Source organism: Lepidochelys kempii, chromosome 1 (assembly GCF_965140285.1).
Source record: "Lepidochelys kempii isolate rLepKem1 chromosome 1, rLepKem1.hap1, whole genome shotgun sequence".
NCBI classification, from domain to species: domain Eukaryota; kingdom Metazoa; phylum Chordata; order Testudines; family Cheloniidae; genus Lepidochelys; species Lepidochelys kempii.
In genome coordinates this window covers 192,347,327-192,362,780 of record NC_136380.1, presented here as the reverse complement: position 1 = coordinate 192,362,780, position 15,454 = coordinate 192,347,327, and the positions used below count along the sequence as shown (strand labels likewise).

Genomic DNA, 15,454 nt, shown 5'->3' with positions numbered 1-15,454 from the left:
GCTGGCTGCCCTTCCCGCAGCCCCCATTGGCCTAGAGCAGCAAACCGTGGCCAGTGGGAGCCGCGATCAGCCAAACTTTCTGACGCGGTAGGTAAACAAACCAGCCCGGTGCACCGGGGCTTTCCCGGAACAAGCGGTGGACCAGAGTTGAGAACCACTCGTCTAGATAATACTTAGTCCTGCCATGAGTGCAGGGGACTGGATTAGATGACCTCTTGAGGTCCCTTCCAGTCCTGTGATTCTATGATCAATACACTGGGGACTTAAGGAGCTGCCTGTTGCTATTAAGTTTTCTCTTGCAAATGGCACTAGTCAAACTGACAAGGAGAAGGCTAGCCATAGTAAAATTGTACTAAGATTTAAGAAAGCAGCCTTCTCTCCCTACCCCAGTCAATCCACAATGCTGAGCTTCTCCTTTTCCCCCAGCACAGTTTCAATAAGAAAAAAAAATATTTCTGGAACTTAAAAACCTAATTGCCAGGTGCCGGTGCTTCTGGACATAGCAACGAATGCAGTAGAGCACTGTATTCCATGTTAAGAGTTATGTTCCAATGAAGATGAACACTTCCATGTACCGGTCAGCAGTTTAACACTGTTGCCATAGTTTCCTCATTTCTACCTTAAATCTGGAGTGTTAACATTTTTAGTTCACTTTATCCATTAAAGCCTGTTCCTGCAGTGATGGGAACTTTGTGTAGATGGTTTATGATGATTTCCCTCCCCCTCCCGCCCCCCCCCGATGGTGCCCGAGCACTTTGGCTGCACAACCAATCACCATACCTTATCTAAAATCACGGGCTTACTGAAATCTTAGGTTCAAATCCCAGTAATAGTGTTGCCAACTCTCATGATTTTATCACAAGTCTTGGGATTTTTGGTGTATATGTTCAAGCCCAAGCTCCTGGAGTCAAGAGGCTACATGCAAAATCTCAGTATTCATTAAAGAAAGTTAAGTTTCTCCCTCACTCCTGCAGGGAACAGCTTGAAGGCATGCAGTGAGAGCCTCAGGGCTCAGAACCTACAAGGCAAAAATCCTGAATGTGGTGTTTAAATAAAGTCTCTCAATTTTTAAGTCAGTCCCATGATTATTTTTTTTTTGAATGCTTGAGGTTGGCAATAGTGCAGTAGGTTCGATTTCCCCCTCTGTAGTTCAGTGAGAAGTACATTGAGCTATGTAGCTTACTGTGCATGTGTCTTTCAGATGAGACCTCTTCTCCCCCATCCCCTCCAAAAAGAAAACAGTCTCATCTGCTCTGTGAGGGATAACATCACACTTCTCATTTTCCCTTGTCTCCTAGGCTGAAATCTGTTAGGCAGCTGTACTGTGTACTAGGTGGCTGCACTTTGGCGATGTTATACTTAAATAATATGTGAAGCACTTTAGTGCAAAAGCGGCTTTTTAACTAATGTTATCATCACTCACTTTTAGGTACTGTGGCTACTACATTGATCACCAAACAGTTTTCCGTGTCGCAAGCTCTGTAGTGAACGTTGAGCTTCAGTGTAGTTCCAAGCTTTCAGAGCAGCCGCTTCTGGTGGAATATGGGAGCTACAACATCAGCCAACGTAAAATGGATTTCAGTTTTTTGCCATGCATGTTTATAAAATCCCTTTTTGAATTAAAATATTTACCACAAGTTTAGTTTTATTAAGATTCATGACAAATGGATTTCCCGAGAAACTGAATTAACTTGAGAATAAATATTCCAAGTAAATCCTGTTTTCTTCATTAACCTTAAGTAAAAGAGTTTAAACCTAAAATAAGTCAATGACCTACCCTGAGATTTATCAACTGGTTCACAGTGTTCTAAAATGTCAGCTAAATTTGCCATTCTGTCACCCCCCCCACACACACACCAAAGCCATTGTTAATGCCTGTCTTTGCTGTTGCTGCTCCAGAGAGCTCCCTCAATTAAACAGTTCACCAATTAACAAACTCTGACCATACAGTTTTTTCTATGGGTTTGCGTACTCTACCATGCAGCAATCATAACTAAAGAACCAGCTATGAACAGCAGAAGTTGTAGGTAGTTGGTGTAAAACCATAGGGAATCTTTATTGGGCAGCGTAACACAGAAAAGATGTATGTGAGGGAGGGGGAAATACATGAGGCTATAGTAGGAAAAAATCCCAACTGAGATCTGTTTAATTGAGGGGGACTGTGTGTATAAATCTTATACTCTAAACTTTCTTATGCCCATCTTCTACACTGGAACTGGACTGGTCCATACTGCAGTGACATTTGCATTTGACATGCATAAACAGAAATGGACATCAGAAAGGAATCTGAATATTAAAAAAAGAACCAGGCCATTCTTGTTTCTATGGTGAAAGTTAAGTGAAGAGTAGGGTGCAAGAGTATGGCTAACATTAAATGCTTTCCAGTAAGTTAAGGGGGCAGTAATAACACAGCTAACAATATTTTTTAACAGGTTTCAGAGTAGAAGCCGTGTTAGCCTGTATCCGCAAAAAGAACAGGAGTACCTGTGGCACCTTAAAAACTAACAAAAGTTACCATACAAACTGTGAGAGGCTAATTAGTTAAGATGAGCTATTTTACTTTGTTTTCTTACAATATTTTAATCGCGTTACTTTCCTGTTGTGAATTACAAATATTTGGAAGCAGAGAATTGATAGATTATGCATTTTGCCTTCAGCATGTCCAGCCGAGTACTTCAAATGTTCCACCGGTTTATGCATTGAGCAGGCTCAGCGCTGTGATGGGGTAAATGACTGCTTTGATGAAAGCGATGAACTCTTTTGTGGTTAGTATTTGCTTATTATTTGCAAACGGAAACCCAAAGTATGTGTTAGCATTTTTTCTGTTGGAATTTAAAGAAGATAGTACTAGAAAACTTGAGATTTCCAGCCTGTTTTTGCAGGCCTAAGATTAATTCAGATTTGGTTGCTTAAACAATTGTGAAAAATTTTTGAGCCTTGTTTATTTGCCATAGCCACGATGGTGATATTAAAGAGCAAGGAGATATAGGTCAATCAGTTATCCAAAAATAACTGAAAGAAGTCATGTTTGTTTTCCTCTGGAAAACAAAAACATTCTATGTCCCACCCACTTCCTCATCCTCTTCATCTTAGCAATGCGACTTTATTCGAAATGCACATTAATGGGTGCTGTTGGGGACAGGCTATATAGTGGGTTAGTGCACTAGCCTTCAGTCATTAAGGATGCATTATCTGAAAACTATAATGGAAGGGATGGCTGAACATCAGATTGGAAATAACCAGTTACAGTTAAAATCAATAGGGTGTAGTGTGTTAATTGAGATGGAATATACAGGCCCAAAGAGTTGAAGTTGTTACCATGATCCTGAAACCGTGCAGCTTTAAACAGTGTTAAACAAGGGTTGGGGTTTGGTATATCAAGACCTCAGCCTGCTTAGTACCATGGTAAACACTTTAAACTTTTTTATTAAAGAGAAAGAAAAGAAGGAAAAATAGTTAAAGCATTTGAAATGTAAAGTATTAAGACTTTAATTTTAATAATATTGCTTGTTCCCTTTTTCTCTAGCTAGAGAGAGGTTTCAGAAGGAAAATGCCCTTATTTGACAGTCTCTTAGGTGGTATTAAAGATGTTAATATTTGTCCTTTGTGGGGAAAGAGAAGAAATTAGTTGTGATTGGCTGGAGCTGTTTGTTCTTGTTAAAATCCAATCCCGTTTCATCCCAGGTGGTGGTTGGGATTCAGCTGGAGCCAGGGGAGGTGGCGATGTTATTTGGGTTCCTCTCTCTGGCCCAGTCTGGTCAGGACATTGTTCAGATTAGGATGATGAAGTTCCAGTGTCCCAGGAGATGGTGGGGTGGCAACCATGATGACTTCTCTCCAAGTCTCCTTCTTTAAGGAGCCCCAAAGCAGCAATGGATGGAATAGCCCGTCCTCTCGTTGTTTTGGCCACCAACTAGGCTTAGTTTCCAACACACCAATATTGGTTCCCTAATATCCTGTTCCACACTTTCCTTGTTTACCAGGCATGATCATAGCACAGTCCTGGAGTTATATCAGTAGGCCTTTTTAGTTGGACTAATTCAGTCTTTGTTTCCCTTTTGTATCTTTGCGTATCATCATTTGTTGTTACAGGTTATTGTGAAATCTTATGAACTTACACTCAATTTTTACAGCTGACATCACAATTAGGATAAATTTGTAGGCTCAATAATTACAACCGATGTGGGTTTAATTTCTGAATCTGCCACTGACTAGTTTTGTGACCTTGGGTGATTTACTTAGTGTTCTTCTCTTTGGTTTCCTCATGCATAAGACAGTAATAATTCTTACCTTTGTAATGCACCTGGTGATAGAGGAAGATGTATAAATCTTTTAGATGGTGGCAGCGTTGGTATTAATAAAACTCTACACAGACCTCCAGACTTAACCATGATATTTGCGTTGCTGATCTCTTGCTTTCTTCCTACTCCAGCTGTGCCCAAAGAGAACTGTAATGCCAGCTTCTTGATGCAGTATACTTCACTTGCCTGCAATGGAATACATGACTGTGAGGATGGCAGAGATGAGCAGAACTGCACCAAAAGTATGGTTACTTTTTGGTCATGTATGTTTCCTCTCCATCACTTACCCAACTCTAGATGGAATATCTGGCCCAAATGAGTTACTCTAAAGGGCATAGACAAGCTCTAACATGAAAATCTTTAGACAATTGTTTTTGTGTAGGCATGAAATGATGCTTAGCTTCCTGAGATGCTTGTAAAAAAGCCCAACAAACCTCTGAGGCTGCTCTTAGGATTCAGTGCCTGTAAAGAGCTATGTAAGAGGTAAGTCTTATTAGGAGTCAGCATAGTTTTGTTTCAAGCACAGATATTTCTCAGATCAGCAAGACACCAAAAGACCAAAATTGGGGAAATTCAACAAAAATATTTTTTTCAGGCTAGCCATGTTTTACTCCTATTTAACTTTTATTCTAGCCATGTGAAATTTCATAGGATATTTCTGAGTTGGCAAGAAATTAGTGTTTCATTTATTTAATGTGACCCAAGAAGGAATAGAAAAAGATATGAAGGACTCAGAGGTTGGAATACACCTTACCTAAAATATGATTATTAAAGCTTCCCTCATTGAGTTGCTATGGTTAACTTATGCTGTTGTAATAAAAGCGTTGACGTCTTTGCTAATGACTTTCATTGTTTTCCAGTCTACACTTAGGCCTTGCCTACACTTAAATTTTTACAGCATAACTTTGCTGGTTAGGAGCATGAAAAAGAATCACACCTCCCAGCATAGCTATGTCACCAAAAGCCTTATTGGAGATGCTGCTTATATGAGGAAAATTTTCTTTTGCTGGTATAGCTTACTCTGTTCAGTTTTTGCCAGTATAAGCTGAATATCTAATAGGGGTCATAAATATAAAGGGAAGGGTAAACCCCTTTGAAATCCCTCCTGGCCAGGGGAAAGCTCCTCTCACCTGTAAAGGGTTAAGAAGCTAAAGGTAACCTCGCTGGCACCTGACCAAAATGACCAATGAGGAGACAAGATACTTTCAAAAGCTGGGAGGAGGGAGAGAAACAAAGGGTCTGTGTCTGTCGGTACGCTGCTTTTGCCGGGGATAGAACAGGAATGGAGTCTTAGAACTTTTAGTAAGTAATCTAGCTAGGTATGCATTAGATTATGATTTCTTTAAATGGCTGAGAAAAGAACTGTGCTGAATAGAATGACTATTTCTGTCTGTGTGTCTTTTTTGTAACTTAAGGTTTTGCCTAGAGGGATTCTCTATGTTTTGAATCTAATTACCCTGTAAGGTATCTACCATCCTGATTTTACAGAGGTGATTTCTTTACTTCTGTTTACTTCTATTTCTATTAAAAGTCTTCTTGTAAGAAAACTGAATGCTTTTTCATTGTTCTCAGATCCAAGGGTTTGGGTCTGTGGTCACCTATGCAAATTGGTGAGGATTTTTACCAAACCTTTCCCAGGAAGTGGGGTGCAAGGGTTGGGAGGATTTTGGGGGGAAAGACGTGTCCAAACTACGTTTCCCAGTAAACCCAGTTAGAGTTTGGTGGTGGCAGTGGATATTCCAAGGACAAAGGATAAAATTAATTTGTACGTTGGGGAAGTTTTAACCTAAGCTGGTAAAAGTAAGCTTAGGAGGTTTACATGCAGGTCCCCACATCTGTACCCTAGAGTTCAGAGTGGGGGAGGAACCTTGACAAGGGGTTTTTGTAGTGGGGGTTTGGCCAACTAGTGGAGACCATTTCTTAGTCCACGTTGCTGGATTGACATTCCAGAAGCATATGGTTCCTTTTTGTTTCCTGTTTCAGGTATTCCTTGCACCAACCAAACTTTCAAGTGCAGAGATAATATTTGCATTAGAAAGCAAAATGCAAAGTGTGATGGAACAGCAGACTGTCTTGATGGAAGTGATGAAAGCAACTGCAGTAAGAGGCTCTCTCAATTATTAATCTTCAAATTTTAGCTTTTTATATTTAAATTACATTTTTTCCTATTTAAAGTACATACACTTTCTACTCAGTGGTAAGTATGTTCAGAACGTGTTAAGAACATTGTTAATAAGTTGAAGGTTGGAAATCAAGTGATATTAGGTCTGATTTGTGTTGTTACGGAACTTCCATCATTTTTTAGTGTTTGTATTGTGAGGAGCCTTAACTCAAACTTGTGTGTGTGGTTTTAATCTTCAGGTTTAAAATAGATTCTTGTCTGGGGAGCTAGAGAGCAGGGTGAGTTGCAGAGTGAAGTTGGGTAGTCAGTCAAAGAATCAGATCTATTCAAGTTAAAAATTTGCCAACACTGCAGAGAGTTTTTTAACTGATGCACCAGCTTCCTCAGTCACTTAATTTAGAGGATATTGTTCCCATTACATGATGATAAAATCCTATTAAGAGGATGGATGCCTCAGCAAACCATCGGTGATTTGAATTTTCTGAGGATCATGGTAAATTTGGAGGGAGAAGGGAGAGCTGCCAAGGATAAACAGTTATCTTGAAAAGTTACATAAAATCTAACTTTTTTACTATGAGCTGTGTGCTAATGAAAGGTGCATGGCTGACATCACAGGATACTAGACCTCTGTGCACGGGAAAAAGTATAGCATGGAACATAGTGATTAAACCAATGCAATAATATCTGCCTGAATTTGCAGGTGGTCTTAGACAAATCGCTCTGAGAAGTGTAACCTGCCTCTTTCAAGGTCAAGTGTTATTGGCACCATTTGGAACTTAAATGGCAACATGAATTATTTTAATGCAGATCAAAGCATGAAAAAAGAGATGCTCTATAATGAAGATCTGTGCTATCTCAGTGGCATCTGTTTATTTCATTTATTGTATTATTCTTCCATTACTTAGTGTAGGCTCACGCCTTTTGGCAGGGAATGTTCCATGTTAGGTTAGGACTGTGCCTACAACGGTTCTGTGATTGGGATCCGAGGTGCTACTGCAATACATGTAATCAATAATAATAAAAATCTTACGTTGGCATGATGAGAAGGTAGAATCTTGGTTTGTTTTCCAATCTGTTAGCTACAAATATAAGTCAGAGAATATTCGTATCTCTTTATACCAGCAAGTTGCTCACATACACATCCCAGTATTGCCAATCCCAAAACATAAGCTGGACACCAAAAAATCACGACACTTAACATTCAAATCATGGTGTTTGTCTGTCATCTGACTTTTGAACTTCACTTGCCCACCCCAGTGCACGTGCCAAATTAATGTTGCCAGCTCCTGCTAATTTATACTGAGACTATTTTTTGTCCCCTTTTTAAATAAGTTCTAGCCAGGGGACTCAAATAAGGTCAGAACCTCATTGTTACGCAGTGTCCAAACACAAAAGCATCTCTCACCTGAAGAGCTTACCTTCTCATGCAAAGCATGGCAATGAGTTTGTGATACGGGAGCTGGAAATGGGACTAGCCAAGATCCTTTTGTATAGGGCTGCCCACCAAACAACCTTTGAAAAGGAGGCATTGCTTTGTGGAAAGGGTAAGTTTGCTAACTCAGGTCTGATCTTTCTGGAGGCAGGTACGGTCCTCCACTCCTCTCGGGGGACTTCAGGCAGAATGTTCCACGCATTGCTGTGTCTCAAATACTCTATTGGCCATATCCCGTTCTTAAAGTGATGGCTCCCATTAACCAAAACACACACACTGAAAATGCAGGCTATGAAAGGACAACAAGAAAACAAATGTTAATACAACAAATTCATTTCTAAATCCAGTGTTCTGCTACATAAAACATCCTGGGCTCCTTATGTTAACTTGGATACAGAAATATGTTTTTTTACCCCTGCATACACCATAAGTGCACAACCTTCAGATCCTTCCCACAGACCTCTTCCAGTTATAGGAATAATTGGTGAGAGGGAAGGCATGCTGTTATCTTTGCTGTAAACCAGTCTATAGAGGGAGACATGTAACAAGACTCCTGTTTGAGTCACTCTTGGGGGCTGAACCAAGGACTGATGGATCTAAAAGCATGAGCCTCTAGCACTTGAGCATACCCCCCCCCCCGCAGAACTCTTAGCATGGAAGTAGTGGCAGTGTCATAAAGGTCTGAGTGATCCAAGTGCTAGTGAGTGAGACAGAGCCATATGGTTCATGTAGCTAATTGAAGCACCTAATTTGCCATTTTCCTTCTGAATGCCCTGTGGCAAAATGGGTGAGACTAAGCTCTCTTACAATGGAGACTTGTGTTCTAGTCCCCAGTCTTTCTGAAGTGACCTTGTGCAAGCTCTTAATTACCTCATCTGTGGGATGAGTGAGTGATAGTTAACCCCTGAAGGGTATGAAACTCCTAAAAAGAGTGGCTCATAAGAGAGGTGGTGAAATGCCTAGAAACATAAACAGTCATCAGTGGAGAGCTGGGATAAGAGCTCATGGTATATAGATTTGTAGTTTAGTGCATCGTCTTCTAGGTAACAGGGCTTTGCGGGATAGGGCGGGAAGGGGGAAATCTTTCTCCCTTGTGTCCTAAGTCACATGATGTGTGGAGCTTTTCATGTCATTGTGAGACTGCCAGTAGCAGGGGCCAAAATTGTTGTATTTGTAAGTTTACAGGAGCCGGCAACAGTGATTTCTACGCCAAGTTATTGACCACTGCAAGTGTAGTCTGTGTGAAATAAACTTTTTTGGCTCCAATCCATTCCTGAGTGGACAGGAATCCAAGTCATAAACCTCCCACTCAACTGCCGCTTTCTTCACAGTTTCAAGAGAAGGGCAGCAACAAGTAGAGTAGTTCAGTAATGCTGTGTAGCTCCTCCAAAAGTATCTGGTATCTGGTCTCCCCCCCACCCCCCTGTATCTAGTTTATATATTGAAACCCACCCACAGTAAATTTATTCTCCCAACATCTCTGCGAGGTAGGGAAGGGTTATCTCTGCTTTGCAGATGGTGAATTGAGGCACAGAGAGTGAGTGACTGGCTCACAATTGCTCCGGAAGTCTGTGGCAAAGCTAGGAGGAGAACCCAGAACTCCCCAGTCCGGTGCAGTAACCACAAGGCCATCTTTTCTTTCCAAGAATAGGTAAGATAAATCTAGGACCCCCTGTCTCCAGGGTTTTTGGTTCAGGGCCTTTCAGTGAAATGCATTTCAAAATGCCTTTGTTGAAGTTGATGGTGGGAAGAAGGACTCTTTCTTCCTCCGTTTGGGAAGCATCCTCGCACATGATGGGTGTTAGTGTCATAGAAATAATAAACTTATCAATCTTCTTTTAAAGGCTGCGGCAGTAGTAAAATCAGTGATATCTACCATCGAATCATAGGAGGCTCTGATGCACAGGAAGGTGAATGGCCCTGGCAAGTCAGCCTCCATTTTGTTGGAGTTGCTTATTGTGGGGCATCGGTGATCTCTAGGGAATGGCTTCTGTCTGCAGCTCATTGTTTTCAAGGAAACAGGTAAACAGTGACATCCACTTAATGGACCTGAAGCATTTTCAGTACCTCTGAATGTGGTGGTTTCTGGTAGATATGGCACAGGGTGACTTAACTGAACACTGTCACTTGATTTCAGTTCATTTAATACTATGAATTAAATAATGAGGGGGTTTAACCAGTATCATCTTACAAAAATAATTCCCCTGCACTTCACATGTACAGAAATCCTAATGATGTCGAGGGGTCCAGTTTTTAAATTTACCTTTTATTTCACATAGTCTAAATTAAGTTTTGGTGGCATGTTGAGTACGTACACTGTATTCCCTCACAGCATGAGTATAAATAACAGTGTAGCCAGTGAGGATCTGCTTCGGCAGGTAAAGACATGCCAGAACCTTATGGTATATACCCTACGCACCTTTCTACATGCCCAAGCAGGGCCTCTCATGTCTACCATGCGAACTTTAGCAGACTAGTGTCTTGCTGCATTCCCACTGTCAGAGCCACATGTAGCTACCTACACACCACAGTGTGGACACAGCCTGCTTTTCACTGTGGCGTGTAACTACACATACCCTATATGCTGCCACCAGTGTAGAAAAGGCCTTCGATGCAGGTATCTACAAGGTGGTATTACTAACAGTGTGCTGCTAACAGCAAGTTAGACGCCTTTACAGGGAGGTGTGAGGACAAGGTCCTCGTCCCAAAGAATTACTATGTAGCTAAGACAACAAGGAAGCTTAAAAAGGGAATAGGAAGCTGCAGTAAAAGCATTTTGGGTAAAACGTGATACCAGCACGTATTCTGTTAGTTCCATATTTTGTGGTTTTGGTTTTCTTCTTTTGGGTTTAAAAATTGCATTTTATAATTCAACACCAGGGTTTTCCTGGGCATTGTGTCATGAAGATGTTTCCAAGAATTTGCCTTGAAGATTGATTGTACATTAATCCATTGTCAATCAGGCTATCCGATCCTCGAGCTTGGACTGCGCACTTAGGCATGTGCACGCAAGGGAACGCCAAGTTTGTGTCTGCAGTGAGAAGAATCATTGTTCACGAATACTATAACAGCAGAAACTATGACTATGATGTTGCACTGCTACAGCTAAGCCTGCCATGGCCTGACACAATGAAACACGTCATTCAACCGATCTGCATACCTCCACTTTCACATAAAACACACAGTGGCGAGAAGTGCTGGATAACAGGCTGGGGTCAAAGGCAAGAAGCAGGTGAGCTCTTTACTTTCGTTCACTGATAGGTCCAAACTGAGTTCCGTTGTAAGCAAATGCATCTCCGTTGACTCAAGTGAAGTTGTACTGGCTCACTCCAAGGTTGAATTTGACTTGTGGCTGGTTAGTCTTCACTCTTTGCTGCATAAAACAAGACTACACTCAAATGGAAGGACGGGGCAGGATTCCTTATTTCCTACTGCCCTGTAGTGCGTGTGTTCTGTTCTTCCTGTCTGAAGGGGGTAAGCTTCTAGAAGTGTCTTAGGGAGGTTAACTCCAGACACTACGACTGTTCGTTCTGATGGTAACTTGACATCCTGATTGGAGAATTCAACTGGCTAGAGTTTCTGTAGAACCAGGTAGAACTAAAAATCTCATGTGTTTATGTAGTTTGGATTAAACTTGCATGGAACTAATCTTTGTATGGTGTTAGGTGTTGTGGAATATTATTGTTGAACTATTTGTGTAGGGCCTGATCTTTGCTCCTCAGATGCATTCATGCAGCTGCTGGTACGTTAGAAGACAATGAGATGTAAGTTTTAAAAGAAAGGAAGTTAATTGTTTAACACAAGTTGTATTGAACTTACATTTGTATTGAACAATACATTATCTTCATGGGTTGTATTGAGATAATTGCCTAGATCTGGAGCAACAGGAGTTAAACTGTTGGGAGGGAGTCTCCAGAAGCTAACACACTAACTGTCAAATACATGAGCAGTATTTTTGAAGTCTGTTAAATCAGGTTGGCTTTCTTTCAATGTGTTTTCCAGATGACCAGGGTTCAGCAATTCTGCAGAAAGCTGAGGTAGAAATTGTTGACCAAACATTGTGTCATTCCACATATGGGATTATCACAGCCCGGATGCTATGTGCGGGGATGATGTCTGGGACAAAAGATGGCTGCAAAGTAGGTTTTTTAAATACAGCTCAAATTAAATCATTCTCTTTGATCTTTCATTATAGTTTTATAAGTGGTAAAGAACTATTGGCTAACTGTCTTGATGTATGTATAGTTCTGCTCTGAAAAACAGCTGTGCAAAAGACCCTTTTATCAGTAAATCTGCCATCTGTGTGCTTGCTGACTTCACTAGCATTAAATGTGTTGGCAGTGGTGGGAAAGGAAATATTATTACTCTGGTTAGTACTACAAAACCAACACAGCAAAGAAGAAGCTGAGACTTACTTCTTTGTGTGCATCAATAGCACTGTTTGCTAAGTTTCAGTTACAGGGCCAATGGGTCACACAAATGCAAGTCAGGATCACAAGGTCTCAGGATAAATGCTGCCTTCAAACAGATGAAGACTTAAAAGAAAGCCTGAACCTAGCCTGACTCTTGGATGCCAGGTTGGGATTACAAGGTTGACAGCTGAAGTGCAAGAAAGCAAGCAAGCATAATTTCACAAGTGAATGGCATACTTGATGTGGAGTCACTGAAAGACAATAAACATGGAATTCTGTAATGTCATTTGTACAATCACTTTGCTCAGTCACTAAGATGAGTATATCTGCTCTTTTAAAACTTGAGGGCCAGAATCTGAGTGTTTTTAAATCCTGTCCTGGCCAGGATGGAAGTGGGATTGACCTATAAACCTGTCCTGTCCTTTTGCTAGTGTTGGAAAGTGATACTGAAAAAATAAGTATCTAAGGCCTTGCCTACATAAGGAATTTGCCCCAATCCACCAATCAGGAGTTAACACTACTACAGCTATGTGAGTGGGTGTCATACATAGTCAAGGAAAGCCACAATTTGCAGCATTGATGCCTTGTCCCATTGAAAGCTGGAGTAAGCACCACTGGCTGATTTTTGTGATTCTTAGAGCTAGTCAAAACCTGGAATTTCCAAATTGGGACAAAAACATTGAAATTTCTGAACTTTTGTTTTGGTAACATTGAAATGACCTGATCAAAATCTTTGATTTTGACTTCTATTTTATTAGTGTATTGTATAAGATAAAATTCAAAACAGCGAAGTTGAAACACAACATTTAAATTGTTTCCTTCAAAATATTGGATGAAATCAGAACATGTCTCTGAAAGCTTACTCCAGCTTTCAAATCAGCTTTTCTCTCTTGCAATTTTTGACCAGTTCTAGTAACCACCCTGATGGAGCTTTGTTGATTGGCTCCCAATTGCCAGATGTGGGGTAAAATCTCAAAGTAGAGTAGACTTGAATCATCATGTCGACTTTAGATTTGTATCATGAATGTGGAGGAACTATACCATGGATCATCTATTTCTATGAAATTTTGCAAATAGTACTGTTACCAGAGTACCCTAGTGATAGAGAATACTGCTACTAGGTTGTCTTTTATAGCATTGTAGTTGCCTTGTGTTTTTATAAGGGTTAGTATCGTTCAGAGCAGATTTCTTTATCATACTCCCCTATTTTCAAATGCCTTTATTATTTTTCCATACATATTTTCTTCATTCTGAAGCCTGTTTAAACTGTATAGTGTCATAGAAAGGAAGAAACACGACTTAAAACAAATATGCTTGGCTATCTCTCACTCATGAGTTCCACATTGTTTCTATTTGTATTTGACTTAAAGGTCCAGTCCTGTTCCCACTTAAATGTTATTTCATATTTTATTTTGGAGTTAAAAAAGCTATTTGTGGAATATTATTGTTGAACTATTTGTGCAGGGCCTGATCTTTGCTCCTCAGATGCATTCATGCAGCTGCTGGTACGTTAGAAGACAATGAGATGTGTGCATCTATTCGAGGGCGGAATTTGGTCTTTGTTCTAAGTTGCAAGGATGATATTGAATCCTAAAATGTATTGCATTAAATCCATTAATAAAGATAATACTTTTCAATCGCAAGTGAAGGTACCTCTAGTTTGGACAAAAAAATAAGCGTCTATATAATTCTAAGATCATATCCCGTGCATGTTAGATGACAGCAAATGTTAGTAGAATAGGTGATACAATGCAGATCAGACTTATCCATTTGTATTTAATGGCATTCATTTCTTTTATTCCTAGTCAGACCTACTGGGCCAAGTTTTTCTGTCATTAAGCAAAATTTCCACTGAGCTCCATGGAGTTGTTGCCCAAGTTGTTGCCCAAAATACTGTGGAATTTTGCCTAGGTTTTATTACTCTTTTTACCATAGAATATCTAAACGAAAATATTCTTTTCTTAGGGTGATTCTGGGGGACCCCTATCATGTCGAAGCAACGGCGATGGAAAATGGTTTTTGACTGGCATTGTTAGCTGGGGTTATGGCTGTGGAAGACCAAATTTCCCTGGTGTATACACAAGGGTGTCAAAGTTTTCTCCGTGGATTCACAGATATGTGCCTTTGGTTTTGTAATCTGGAAATGGTCAAATGGCAACAAAGTATATTGTATCTGGATTATCTCCATTAAAATCATATTAATAAAAGTTGGTGGAAGTTCAATTTTTTTGTATGCATCACAGATCACACAAATGCCTTATCTTCAAAAGGTCCACAAATTCTACTTGCTGCAATAGAAAATACAGGGCATCTGTTCAGCTGGAGGGTGAGATTGTATTTCGCATGTCTGGAAAGCCTAGTGCAAGGGATGTTTAAGGTAGACCACAGGCATGCTAGGATGAATAAGTGTCAACTTTTGAAAGCAATATGGACAGAGCAATGACTGCAATGGGAAATGACCATGCAAGTCACAACAATTGTGCAGTTTTGGCAGAAGAGTCATAGAGTTGAAGACCAGAAGGGACCACCAGGTCATCTAGCCCAGGAATCTCAAACTTAAAGCTCATGCTCAAATAAATTGGTTAGTCTCTAAGGTGCCACAAGTACTCCTTTTCTTTTTGCAAATACAGACTAACACGGCTGTTACTCTGAAACTTAAATCACCACGCGGTCCACATGAGGACTAGTACATTGGCCTGAGGGGCACATCACTGACACCTGCCCCGCTCTGCCCCAGCCCCACCCCTTCCATGAAGCCCCGCCCCATCCGAACCCTTCCCCAAAGTCCCCACCCCAATTCCGCCCCCTCCCTGCCCCTATTCCAACCCCTTCCACAAATCCTGGGCACGGCCCCGCCTCTTCCCCGCCTCCTCCCCATAGCGCTCTTCCCCCCTGCCTGCTGGAAAGCCCTAAGCACTGCCAAACAGCTGTTTGGTGGTGGGAAGTGCCTGGAGGTAGGCAGAGGAGCAGGGACGCGGCGCACTGGGGGGGGAGGGGAGGCGGCAGGTGAGGGGAGTTTGGCGGCCATAGGAAATAACTCCATGTGTCTGAGACCCGTGATCTAGTCTGACTTCCTGTGTATCGCAGGCCACCACCCAGCATCCAGACACTAACTCAACAACCAAAATGAGATTACAGCCCACAGGAGACTAGACTATTATGTGCCACAGGCAGAGAATAGGAGGGA

The 15,454-nt window shown here is 41.0% G+C and overlaps 1 protein-coding gene across 2 annotated transcripts in view; it reads left to right on the top strand.

The window, feature by feature from the left end:
* The window catches only part of TMPRSS7 (transmembrane serine protease 7), a 48,979-nt gene extending 34,543 nt beyond the window's left edge, over nucleotides 1-14,436 (top strand). For both annotated transcript variants that reach the window (XM_073328805.2, XM_078851303.1), the window contains 8 exons: nucleotides 1,430-1,566; nucleotides 2,658-2,765; nucleotides 4,433-4,543; nucleotides 6,285-6,401; nucleotides 9,700-9,877; nucleotides 10,819-11,087; nucleotides 11,858-11,994; nucleotides 14,233-14,436. In XM_073328805.2, coding sequence (XP_073184906.1) covers nucleotides 1,430-1,566; nucleotides 2,658-2,765; nucleotides 4,433-4,543; nucleotides 6,285-6,401; nucleotides 9,700-9,877; nucleotides 10,819-11,087; nucleotides 11,858-11,994; nucleotides 14,233-14,403 — 1,228 coding nt within the window. In that variant the 3' untranslated portion in view covers nucleotides 14,404-14,436. The remainder of the gene's footprint in view (nucleotides 1-1,429; nucleotides 1,567-2,657; nucleotides 2,766-4,432; nucleotides 4,544-6,284; nucleotides 6,402-9,699; nucleotides 9,878-10,818; nucleotides 11,088-11,857; nucleotides 11,995-14,232) is intronic.
* The last annotated feature ends 1,018 nt before the right edge of the window (nucleotides 14,437-15,454 follow it).